At 47.3% G+C, this 12857-nt stretch overlaps 1 protein-coding gene across 1 annotated transcript in view; it reads left to right on the forward strand.

Annotated features, from left to right (window-relative positions):
* The window catches only part of LOC142187219 (SCO-spondin-like), a 120558-nt gene that overhangs the window by 12113 nt on the left and 95588 nt on the right, over positions 1-12857 (forward strand). Inside the window, exons 7-27 of the mRNA XM_075261474.1 lie at positions 47-149; positions 496-654; positions 755-840; positions 938-1066; positions 1161-1323; positions 1405-1645; positions 1733-1871; positions 1963-2089; positions 2161-2333; positions 3263-3484; positions 3685-3850; positions 4210-4459; positions 6342-6522; positions 6827-6921; positions 9719-9975; positions 10322-10456; positions 10795-10997; positions 11079-11206; positions 11292-11401; positions 11702-11851; positions 12522-12615. Coding sequence (XP_075117575.1) covers positions 47-149; positions 496-654; positions 755-840; positions 938-1066; positions 1161-1323; positions 1405-1645; positions 1733-1871; positions 1963-2089; positions 2161-2333; positions 3263-3484; positions 3685-3850; positions 4210-4459; positions 6342-6522; positions 6827-6921; positions 9719-9975; positions 10322-10456; positions 10795-10997; positions 11079-11206; positions 11292-11401; positions 11702-11851; positions 12522-12615 — 3311 coding nt within the window. The remainder of the gene's footprint in view (positions 1-46; positions 150-495; positions 655-754; positions 841-937; positions 1067-1160; positions 1324-1404; positions 1646-1732; positions 1872-1962; positions 2090-2160; positions 2334-3262; positions 3485-3684; positions 3851-4209; positions 4460-6341; positions 6523-6826; positions 6922-9718; positions 9976-10321; positions 10457-10794; positions 10998-11078; positions 11207-11291; positions 11402-11701; positions 11852-12521; positions 12616-12857) is intronic.

Genomic DNA, 12857 nt, shown 5'->3' on the forward strand with positions numbered 1-12857 from the left:
GGACACATACCTTTTGCATTTCTTCAGTCGTTTTTTGTACCTCCAGATTCTGAAGATGATCTTTGGTTTGGACCAGGTTGTGGTAGAGGGGCGGTCAGTGACCATCAATGATGTCATTGTACCAGACGGAGACCCCCATCTGCAAAATGGTAAGCTCCAAGGCGCCATATTGTAGTGACATAGAATGATGGACTCTATTGGTGCTGATGGATCTTCTCGATGCCGTTGGATCTTAGTGATGTTTTATATGGATGGATTTGGTTATGAACGTGTCTTCAGTTCATGTTGGTTGGCTCTTACTTGTGCCTTGGTCGGCCATCAGTCTCAATCTTTTGTCCACCTGTCATGATCTACTGAGTATTAGGAGCTGACGGACCCCGGGTTTCTGTTTGTATCAGCCATGTTGGATGTATGGGATGGCGGTAGTGGAGGCTGGGGGTCCGTAGTACGTGTATGTATGTGGACTCGCGGTCCTGACGCTCCGTCCCTTGTCAGGTATCAGCATCCTCTGGCTTGGAGACTTCATCTTCATAGAAAGTGGTCTGGGCGTCAGGGTGAAGTTTGATGGAGGCCACAACATTTACGTTACTGTGAACTCCGAGCTTCAGGGGAGGACAAGTGGACTGTGCGGGACCTACAATGGCAACACAGAAGGTAAGTGTTCATGGGCTGGTTCCAGGGCTGGGACCTTGGGACTGGAATCGGCCAGCAAAGAAGGTGCCGAGAACCTCAGTGGGCATTCCTTCTCTTCTAGATGACTTTACTCATCTTGGGGGCGCCGTGTCTCTAAATGCTGCAGGGTTTGGGAATTCCTGGAAGGTTCAAGACTTCAGCCTTCAGGTGAGTGAAGACCAGAACCATCGAGGGGGTCGTATGAATGATGGGAGGTGTAGTGCGAGTGATGGAGTTGTTGACCGTTCCCTGACTTGTCACGCAGCACATGTGTCCAGACGTTCCGGAATTGGGTCATAGCTGTGATCTTCCTGGACAAGACGCCATCAAGATGGAGGCAGAATCTATGTGCAGGAAGCTCTTAGGCGCCCCCTTCAGTCACTGTCACCACAAGGTAAGGCAGATCAGGCTGGGGCTCACAGCGTACCCCAATGATGCTGACATTGGTGGCAGGACCCCATTATAATGATCCAGTCTCCTACTTCTAGGTGGACCCCAGGGGTTTCTATGACACCTGTATGTATACGTACTGCCAGGATAGGGACACGCAGCAGGACAGAAGCTCCTCCGTGTGCCCAACCTTTACCAGCTATGCCCGGGAATGTTCTCAGCAGAAGATCACCATCACCTGGCGCAAGGCCGGCTTCTGTGGTGAGTGGCGGCATGGCGTGTCTCCTGTCTACTTTCTTCTCTCCGAAGTTCTGAGGTTTTTTACACTTGATTCTTCTCCAGAGAAGGAATGTCTGATGGGCAAGCAGTACTCGGACTGTGTGTCCGCCTGTCCGGCCAGCTGCGGCTCAGTGGGCAGCTATGAGGACGGTCAGTGTCGGGAGGAGTGTGTCAGTGGCTGTGAGTGTCCGGCCGGCCTGTACCTCGAGGACGGACGATGTGTAAGGGAGGAGGAATGTCCATGTTATCATCGAAGACAAAGATACTCTCCAGGAGAAGTCATCAAGCAGAGATGTAATCAATGGTGAGATGTTCCCTCCTGCCCGCATCTTGTATCTCCAGACCACTGACCATTTCCATGATGACCGTCCTGTTGTCTTCCTCTTTGCAGCACGTGTGTAGGTGGACAATGGCGGTGTTCCCAGGACAGATGTGCCGCTGAGTGCTCTGTGATAGGAGACTCGCATTATGTCACGTTTGATCGCAGGAGGTTCGACTTCCATGGCTCGTGTGAATATGTCCTGGTTCAGGTGATGATCTCGTATGTTAAGGAGACATGTAAGTTCACGCGTGTAGAGCGTGTTCTGAGAACCTCCATCTTATTCTTCTCATTCCCTGCAGGATTACGTGGATGGAAAACTCTTCATCTCTGCGGAGAACGAGGACTGTGGCAGTCAGGGGTCGGTCAGCTGCCTCCGAGCTGTCACTGTGACTGCCCACAAGACATCAGTCAGACTCCGGACATCAGGTACTTGGGTGGCCACATGGACCACTTATGTGCACTGCCATTGTGTGACCCTGACCTCTATCTGTTCTCAGGTGAACCCACAGTGGATGGCCACGCGGTGACTCTGCCATTCGTCAGCCCTGATCTGTCCGTCAGACGCATCTCCTCCACCCACCTTCTCCTCCAGACATTCGGAGCTCACCTGCTTTGGAACATGGAGTTTCCTTCCGTTCACATCACCCTGCAGCCCACGTTTGCCAATAAGGTTATATAGACTCAGCAGTGACCCCTATAGATTAGGATGAGGAACTACACTGCCCCAATAGAAAACGCTGTAGATTGCTTTAGGTCTAATGTCTATGACATCTGACTGTTTGCAGGAATCTGAACACCAGGACAGGTGTTGTAGTTTGTTATATAGCGGTAGATATTATTAGGACTATAAATATTCGTGATCTCCGCAGTCATCATTCTCTCCTGCAGGGGAAACTCTTTACAGCGTCTCCACTTACCACATGGCCGTTGCTTTACTGTAAGATGGCTATACCTATCTGTTCCGGCAGTCAGAGATTTGGGATACAGAGTCAATCAGGGATAATTCGGTATCCAGTCCAGACCAGACTCTTTTATTGCTCGGGCGCCTGTGATTCCATCAGTTGTCTAGGCTGTGGGCCTGTTCTCACTTCCAGTACTTTTCCTTATTTTCCCTTGTACTGGTTTTGCTGCCTGTGCTCTTCTGGTTAACTCTTCTGTTGCTGCTTTGGCTTTGTTTGTGGCCCCCTGGACTTGTGCTTGGATTTCTGAGATTATCTGCTTTTGTTTCAGCTATTACTCTCTTGGTTTGACCCTGACCTGTGTATTATTCTCCCTGCATGTTATAGGGTTTCTGGTTTGAGTCTTCGCCTGCAAGTGTTCCTGGTTTCTGTCCTTTGGTTCTGGGTTTTGAGCAGCCAAGTCCATCCTACATTGGGGCAGGCTCTGGTCAATACCTTTGGGGAACCTTAGACTAAGCAGAGAGGTGTAGGATTATAGGGAGCCTTTATATGGGACCCCGGAGCTCCTCGTGTGGGGTCTCATGGGGTGAAATTCTGCCCACACATTAGATGTGATTGTTGGTGGATCATTCTATATTAGTCCTGATGGGACCCCCCCCCATTCTCCTGCTTATAATGACGTGGTCTCTCTCTGTATAAGGTGCGGGGTCTGTGCGGAACTTACAACTGGAACCAGAATGACGATTTCACCACCGCCGAGGGCGACATTGAGAGCAGCTCCTCAGACTTCGCCAATAAGTTCAAGGTTTCTTCTGACTGTCCGGACGTTGGTCCTCGGAGCTTGGATCCCTGTGGAACTTACACTCAGCGCAGGGAGTTTGCAGAGGAAGCCTGCGCTCTGATATCAGGACCCGTGTTTCAGGTAAAAAATACCCCAAAAATATCCCAAAAATTCCCCATCAAAACTATATCCATGGAAAATTGGTGACGAAATGGTGATATTACATATTACTACATAGCGATGTAACTCTATAACTCATCCTAACACGAATATTACATATCAGTCGCGGGGTTATTACCAGTCATTGCTCTATCATCCTCTTTCCTTTGTGTGGCCCTCAGCCTTGCCATGACGCTGTGGACTGGGGGCCCTTTCACCAGCTCTGCCTGTCTGATGTCTGTGGTTGTTCCCCTGGAAAGAAGTGTCTGTGCAGCGCTGTATCCGCCTACGCCCGGCAGTGCGCCCAGGAGGGGGCGGTAGTGTCCTGGAGGAACCAGACCTTGTGCTGTGAGTCTGCTCTGCCATCTCCGTTGTCAGTCTTCTCTCTCCCAGGTTGTCAGTTACCGGTGCCCCTCTCTGGTCAGTGTTCAGTCCTGTATTACTGGTGCCCCCCTCTGGTCAGTGTCCAGTCCTCTGTTACGGGCGCCCCCCTCTGGTCAGTGTCCAGTCCTGTGTTACTGGCGCCCCCTTCTGGTCAGTGTCCAGTCCTGTGTTACGGGCGCCCCCCTCTGGTCAGTGTCCAGTCCTGTGTTACTGGCGCCCCCTCTGGTTAATGTCTAGTCCTGTTGCTCCTGGCTTGTTGAGCTTCTTTTTTCCCTTGTTCTCCATTTTTGGGGGTCTCCATAACTCATCTTGTTTTTCACCAGCTGTCCAGTGCTCTGGAGGTCAGGTCTACATGGAATGTGCTCCTCTCTGTCTCAAGACATGCGCTGACCTTCGTATGGCAGACTTGGGATCCTGCCAGGAGATGGTTGGCTGTGTGTCTGGATGTAACTGTCCAGAAGGTCTGGTGTTGGATGACAGTGGACAATGTGTCCCTCCTTCAATGTGTCCATGTCATCATGGAGGACAAACCTATCACCCTGGGAGCACCATCAAGCAAAAGTGCAAAGACTGGTAAGTCCACAATCCGGATAAAACATAACTGAAAGCTCCATGGTCCTGGTGTGGATCTCATGTCTGGTGACATCCTAGGGACGGACCTCCACTCTGAAGATTAGTCATAATCTTAATCCAGGGGAGGACAATCAAGGTCTCTGTGATCGGTCTGCCACAGGAGCAGCTAGGGGACTTTGGGGCCCAGTTGTTCTTATAAAGGAACCCCAGCTCTTTGTTTATCTCTGTAGGCATCATTATCTCTGAAAAACGTCCTGGCCATGGAAAAAGTGGTGGGAGATGTCTGATGAAATCACCCTATGACCTGTTTACGCTTCCTCACAGGATAGGTTGATTTCATTGAATGTCTCGGCCACATGACTTCATTTCATCAATTACCCCATGGGAGTCCACAGGCAGAAACCTTAACATTAGAAATCTATCTGTAATGTCGTGAACAAAAATCTGCCGTAGATGTGGACACGTCCCTCCTTATATCATGAATGATGGGCTCTTTCTCAGTTTCTGGTCTTTTTGCTGTTGTATCACAGTTTCCCGTCTTCTTCTCTGTTATCCAAGTTTTCATGGTCTTCCCCTCCATTAACTTATGATTTCCTTGGTCTTCTCATGCTTTCTAGTCTTCCTCCTCTGTTATCTCACTTTTTCCGGTCTTCTCCTCTTTAATCTCGTGAATTCTGGTCTTCTCAGGTTGACCTTTGATTTCTTCATGAATTCCCAGTTTTCTACTTGGTTAAGTCTTCTTATCATTTCCACTCCTCCATTATCTCATACTTTCTGATCTTCAGATTATGATTTCCAGTCTTCTCTTGGTTTTCAGTCTTCTTTACCGTTGTCTCATGATTTCTGGTCTTTGTGATATCATGGTTTCCATATTTGATTCCATGATTTCCAGTCTTCTCCTCTGTTGTCTTTATGACTCATAGTCTCCTCCTCGGTTTCTCTTGATTTCCGGTCTTCTACTCTCTTCGCTCATTATTTCTGGTCTCTTCCTTTGTTTTCATCTTTCTGTAATGATTTCCAGTCCTCCATTTTCTCAGGGTTTGTGGTCTTCTTCTCGTAACCTCACGGTTTTTAGTCTTCTTCTTGGTGAACTCATGATCTCTTCTCTTTAGTTTTTCATGATGCCAGGTTCTTCTTATATTCTTACCGTTTCTGGTGCTCTCCTTGGTTGACATCTTCAGTCTTTTACTCTTTTATCCCATGAATTCTGGTCATTTTCTTGGATAGTTCATGATTTTTGGTCTTCACAGTTTGTCATCATTTCTGTTGACCTCATCTGTTATCTCATGATTTATGGTCTTGTCCTCTCTTATCTCATGATTTCCATTCTCCTTGCTTTTCGTGATTTATGGTCTTCTTCTCTATTACCTCATGATTTATGGTCTTCTTCTCTATTACCTCATGATTTATGGTCTTCTTCTCTATTACCTCATGATTTATGGTCTTCTTCTCTATTACCTCATGATGTATGGTTTTGTCCTCTCTTATCTTCTGATTTCCATGTTCCTTGATTTCATGATTTATGGTCTTCTTCTCTGTTACCTCATGATTTATGGTCTTGTCCTCTCTTATCTCATGATTTCCATTCTCCTTGGTTTTCATGATTTATGGTCTTCTTCTCTGTTATCTCATGATTTTTTTTCTACTTGCTTTCTCGAGATTTCTGATGTTCGGCTTATCCCAAATTCACATCCTTCTCTTCTGTTTTCTCCTGGTTTCTGGTCTTCTCCTCAGTTTTCTAATGGTTTTCAGCCTCTTCCTCTGTTTTCCATGATTTCCCTTCTCCTCCTTTGTTGCTAATATGTTCTAGCCTTCTACTTGGCTTCTCCCGAGATCTACCACTCTCCATGTTTTTATGTGATTTCTTTTTTGTCTATTTCAGCGTCTGTGTGAATGGTTCATGGAACTGTACAGAGAGCAGATGTCCGGAGGTGGCTTTCTGTCCTGGTGATTTGGTCTATAAATTTGGGTCATGTCTGATCACCTGTGAAAATCTGGAACAGAACCAAAGCTGCTCTGAAGCCGGTGATGGCTGTGTATGTCCGGATGGGACAGTCTTCTTGGTAGGGATCGGCTCATCAGCTCCAGGGTTACCGTGGCCAGTTATGAGCCATAACTCACTACACAACAGTTTAGAGATTTTCACTCCTGAGACACAATAGTAATAATTCTCAAGTCCTGTCCTCCTCGATCACGTGTAAATGTTTCATCTGATGGTTCTGATTTCTCATGGTCAGCACCGGCCTTGTCGTGCTGCTACTGCTAATGTCGGTCCCTCTCTGTAGGACTCGCTCAGTTATTGTCACTTGTTTTATTGTTTTTATTTCTTTCTTTTGCCTTATTAAAATCAATGTGTTTTTGTCACAGATGGACAGATGTGTCCACCCTGAAAACTGCCCTTGCCACCACCATGGGAAGCTCTACTACACGAACGACACCATCACCAAAGACTGTAACACCTGGTGAGAAAATTTGGTGTACAAGAAACCACGTGTAGCTTAACTCCTAGGGTAGATATCAGAGTCAGACTGACCCAATAGAGTAGCAGGGAATCTTCCAACTAAGGTCTATATGAGTATAGATGGAGAGAGTGTCCAAAGAGCCCAGTGCACTGGTCCTTGATCATGCTGATGGAATTCACTATAGGCTGGTGGAGATGTTCCCTCCATTGATGGATGTAGAGGCTGGTAGAGATGTTCTCTCCATTGATGGATGTAGAGGCTGGTGGAGATGTTCTCTCCATTGATGGATGTAGAGGCTGGTGGAGATGTTCTCTCCATTGATGGATGTAGAGGCTGGTAGAGATGTTCTCTCCATTGATGGATGTAGAGGCTGGTGGAGATGTTCTCTCCATTGATGGATGTAGAGGCAGGTAGAGATGTTCTCTCCATTGATAAATGTAGAGGCTGGTGGAGATGTTCTCTCCATTGATGGATGTAGAGGTTGGTAGAGATGTTCTCTCCATTGATAAATGTAGAGGCTGGTGGAGATGTTCTCTCCATTGATGGATGTAGAGGCAGGTAGAGATGTTCTCTCCATTGATAAATGTAGAGGCTGGTGGAGATGTTCTCTCCATTGATGGATGTAGAGGTTGGTAGAGATGTTCTCTCCATTGATAAATGTAGAGGCTGGTGGAGATGTTCTCTCCATTGATGGATGTAGAGGTTGGTAGAGATGTTCTCTCCATTGATGGATGTAGAGGCTGGTGGAGATGTTCTCTCCATTGATGGATGTAGAGGCTGGTGGAGATGTTCTCTCCATTGATGAATGTAGAGGCTGGTAGAGATGTTCTCTCCATTGATGGATGTAGAGGCTGGTAGAGATGTTCTCTCCATTGATGGATGTAGAGGCTGGTGGAGATGTTCTCTCCATTGATGGATGTAGAGGCTGGTGGAGATGTTCTCTCCATTGATGGATGTAGAGGTTGGTAGAGATGTTTTCTCCATTGATGGATGTAGAGGTTGGTAGAGATGTTCTCTCCATTGATGGATGTAGAGGTTGGTGGCGATGTTCTCTCCATTGATAAATGTAGAGGTTGGTGGAGATGTTCTCTCCATTGATGGATGTAGAGGCTGGTGGAGATGTTCTCTCCATTGATGGATGTAAAGGTTGGTAGAGATGTTTTCTCCATTGATAAATGTAGAGGTTGGTGGAGATGTTCTCTCCATTGATGGATGTAGAAGTTGGTAGAGATGTTCTCTCCATTGATAAATGTAGAGGTTGGTGGAGATATTCTCTCCATTGATGGATGTAAAGGTTGGTAGAGATGTTTTCTCCATTAATAAATGTAGAGGCTGGTAGAGATGTTCTCTTCATTGATGGATGTAGAGGTTGGTGGAGATGTTCTCTCCATTGATGGATGTAGAAGTTGGTAGAGATGTTCTCTCCATTGATAAATGTAGAGGTTGGTGGAGATGTTCTCTCCATTGATAAATGTAGAGGCTGGTGTAGATGTTCTCTCCATTGATGGATGTAGAGGCTGGTAGAGATGTTCTCTCCATTGATGGATGTAGAGGCTGGTGTAGATGTTCTCTCCATTGATGGATGTAGAGGTTGGTGGAGATGTTCTCTCCATTGATGGATGTAGAAGTTGGTAGAGATGTTCTCTCCATTGATAAATGTAGAGGTTTGTGGAGATGTTCTCTCCATTGATGCATGTAGAGGCTGGTAGAGATGTTCTCTCGATTGATAAATGTAGAGGTTGGTGGAGATGTTCTCTCCATTGATGGATGTAGAGGTTGGTAGAGATGTTCTCTCCATTGATGGATGTAGAGGTTGGTAGAGATGTTCTCTCCATTGATGGATGTAGAGGCTGGTAGAGATGTTCTCTCCATTGATGGATGTAGAGGCTGGTGGAGAAGTTCTCTCCATTGATGGATGCAGGGGTTGGTGGAGATGTTCTCTCCATTGATGGATGCAGAGGTTGGTGGAGATGTTCTCTCCATTGATGGATGCAGAGGCTGGTGGAAATGTTCTCTCCATTGATGCATGTAGAGGCTGGTAGAGATGTTCTCTCCATTGATGGATGTAGAGGCTGGTAGAGATGTTCTCTCCATTGATGGATGTAGAGGTTGGTGGAGATGTTCTCTCCATTGATGGATGTAGAAGTTGGTAGAGATGTTCTCTCCATTGATAAATGTAGAGGTTTGTGGAGATGTTCTCTCCATTGATGCATGTAGAGGCTGGTAGAGATGTTCTCTCGATTGATAAATGTAGAGGTTGGTGGAGATGTTCTCTCCATTGATGGATGTAGAGGTTGGTAGAGATGTTCTCTCCATTGATGGATGTAGAGGTTGGTAGAGATGTTCTCTCCATTGATGGATGTAGAGGCTGGTGGAGAAGTTCTCTCCATTGATGGATGCAGGGGTTGGTGGAGATGTTCTCTCCATTGATGGATGCAGAGGTTGGTGGAGATGTTCTCTCCATTGATGGATGTAGAGGCTGGTGGAAATGTTCTCTCCATTGATGCATGTAGAGGCTGGTAGAGATGTTCTCTCCATTGATGCATGTAGAGGCTGGTGGAGATGTTCTCTCCAAGACCATTTGTTTAATCTTTTAGTTGGCGTTTCGGTTTGTTCGATCAGGTCATGTGTTCTGCAGTCCTTGAGACTCTTGGCCCCAATCCCCACAGAGTTAATGATCCAGTACATGCTGCTATCAAGAAGAGAACATGTTCCTGGTATTTTGTTTCCTTCGTAGTGACCTTATCATTATCAGGACCCATCTCTGTATTAATATTCTTGGCTTCCTCTATTGCAGTGTTTGTAAGAATCGGCGGTGGGAATGTACCGATTACCAATGTTCTGGCATCTGCACCGCCACTGGGGACCCCCATTACATCACCTTTGATGGCCGCTCCTTCACCTTCCTGGGGGATTGTCAGTATGTTCTAGCCAGAGAGAATGATGGGCTTTTCACGGTCACCGCTGAGAACGTTCCTTGCGGCAGCAGCGGCATCACCTGCACCAAGTCTGTGGTGGTGATAATTGGGAACACAATTGTTCATCTGCTGAGAGGTAAGAGGTGGGAGCAATGGTGGTGTTAGTAGTAGTAGCGGTTGTAGGGCTAGTGGTATAGGCCATATTGTGGTGGTGATGGGATATTAGCGCCCCCTTACTGTTTCATGACCATCCTGTGCTTTTCTATCGCCTCACTTTTGCATCACTTTCCCTCTCTGTTCCTCACCACCACCATTTTTGGGGCAGAGAATGGCAGTCGGTGATGATCTAATCCTCGGGGACTGTGATCTGTCAGTAGATCCCTGGCATGGGGAGCAGGATCAGAGCTATAAGAGGACATTGACAGATTCTGAATCCTCACAATGAACATTTCTATGTATATTACACTTTCCTTCATCCACAGGTCAGGAGGTCACAGTGAATGGGGCAGCGGTGCGACTCCCAAAAATGTATAGTGGGAATGGGATTATCCTGGATCAGGCCGGACTCTTCACCATCCTCATCGCACACTTGGGGCTGACGGTTCTGTGGGATGGAGGTGAGAACATGGTGGAGTTCATGGTCTGTCTCGAGACCTAAGGATTAGCATTATGAACCCTTCATCAGCTAACTGCCTGTAGTCTACATCTGTCTCCATATTAAGATCCTGTATGGAATATGGCAGTTTTCACACTGGCCACTAGAGGTGCACAAACCAGGCACTTCCTGTGTGCTACATCTCACTTTGTGTCATGCTGCAAATACTGAATGCAGTGTCATCTCTCCTTATTGATACTAAAAGCAGTGACCTGGGACTGGCCGGAGGGTTTTGCCCTAAATGTATGGCCGGCAGATAGCCCTGTACGCTGACCCTCAATCATACACTGCTCATCTCAGGTACCCGTGTCTACGTTAAGCTGGATCCTGGTTTCCGTGGCCGCGTCAGTGGACTTTGCGGAAACTTTGATGGTGACACCGAGAATGACTTCACGAGCCGTCAGGGGATCATTGAGCCCACGGCTGACCTGTTTGGAAACAGCTGGAGAGTCAGCCTCTTGTGCCCCGAGGTTCACGGCGATGACTTTGAGCACCCGTGTACGGTATGTGGCCTTCAGTATTATAGACCTTCCTCAGTCATGGACAAAGATGTCCGCTTACCCATATGTACATCTAATTCTCAGGAGAACAGCCACAGAGTGACCTGGGCCAGGAAGAGTTGTGCCGTCCTCCTGCAGCCGCAGTTTTCTCCGTGTCACCAGGAGGTGGCGTGCCAGCAGTACTATGACTGGTGTGTGTATGACGCCTGCGGGTAAGTGATGGCGGTATTTTATGGCTTTTGTGTAAAGACTCTCCATTCCTACGTTGATGGTCATCATCTCCTCCGCTTATTCCAGGTGTGACTCTGGTGGAGACTGCGAGTGTCTGTGCACGGCCATTGCCACCTACGTGGAGGAATGTAACCAGCGCGGGATCTACATCCGCTGGAGGTCACAGGACTTGTGTCGTAAGTGACTGTTCATACAGTAGTAAATACCCCGAGCTGCCCACCACCAGTAAACACCCGGTCTGTGACCCTGCAGATGTTAGGTGTAGATTCCTCACCAAACTGGAGCGTTCTATAGAAAGCTTGGTTGGTTTCAGATTGGTGTCTGAGATCATGCTGGGACTTCCTGCTGTGGGAGAGGGAGGCTGAAGGCCCGACACATAATAGCCTAGGTGCGGGGCATCACATCTGCACCTACATCCTACATACATTGCTGCAGTGTCCATCTAGTGACTCCATGACCCTTCTTCTCCTCTGCAGCCATGCAGTGTGACAACGGTCTGGTTTATGAGGCTTGTGGTCCGGCCTGCCCTCGGACCTGCCGGAACCTGGGCTTGGACCTGGAGCGGCACTGTGCCCACCTGTCCTGTGTGGAGGGGTGCTTCTGTCCTCAAGGGAAGGTCCTGCACGGTGAGTGGACTGTCCAAGGCCTGAGACGGATCAGACCGAGCCTTTACATGGTGCTCATACACCTCTATGTGTAATATTGTTACCGTTCACATAATCTCATACAGTATATACATATATATAATAAGAACTGGTATGTAGCAGAGCTGTATATGTTGTGTGGTCACCTCTTGGTATATAGTTTTCCGCAGTGAGAGATGTCGAGTATAAGGTGTGATTTTTCTCATCAAGTGGGCGTGGCTTGCACGGCAGTGAAAAATACATCAAATTCAACAATTGTGTCTAATACAAAAGTTGCTTTTCTGCTGCCCCGACCCCGGGTAATCCCATAAGAAGCAGTATCATACAATTATTGTGCCTATAAGACTTGCAATACCAAAGACGTTGCACCAAATGATGTCAGAAGACGCCCCCATGCACCAAATGATGTCATCAGCATCGGCGACTATTTGATGAATTTATCTCAATTTCCAGAATTTTTTTTACATTAGATGAAGTGATAAATCATTTACAGGCACGTTTCATGAATGTATGTGAGTATGTCAAGTGACCAACTCAGCTCTGCTACATATAGTCCAGAGACAGAGATAAGACACATCATCCGCAGCTCCGGCCGTCTTCACTGAGTTTCTCTGTTTTCCCATGTCCCTGTGTAATGGATGTCTCTCTGTAGACGGCGGCTGCATCGAGCCCTCAGAATGTCCATGTTACTGGGAGAGTCTTCCATTTCCATCTGGTGCCGCTGTGAGCCAAGGCTGCCGAAACTGGTACGTGGCATCTCATCAGTAGGAAAACCAGTACTAACACGTGACCCATGAGGACCTCCATACCCTCATGGTCTATACATCCCTCATTACACATATCTGACCTGTGAGGACCTCCATACCCTCATGGTCTATACATCCCTCATTACACATATCTGACCTGTGAGGACCTCCATACCCTCATGGTCTATACATCCCTCATTACACATATCTGACCTGTGAGGACCTCCATACCCTCATGGTCT

The sequence above is a fragment of the Leptodactylus fuscus genome, unplaced genomic scaffold (genome assembly GCF_031893055.1).
Source record: "Leptodactylus fuscus isolate aLepFus1 unplaced genomic scaffold, aLepFus1.hap2 HAP2_SCAFFOLD_143, whole genome shotgun sequence".
Classification (NCBI taxonomy): domain Eukaryota; kingdom Metazoa; phylum Chordata; class Amphibia; order Anura; family Leptodactylidae; genus Leptodactylus; species Leptodactylus fuscus.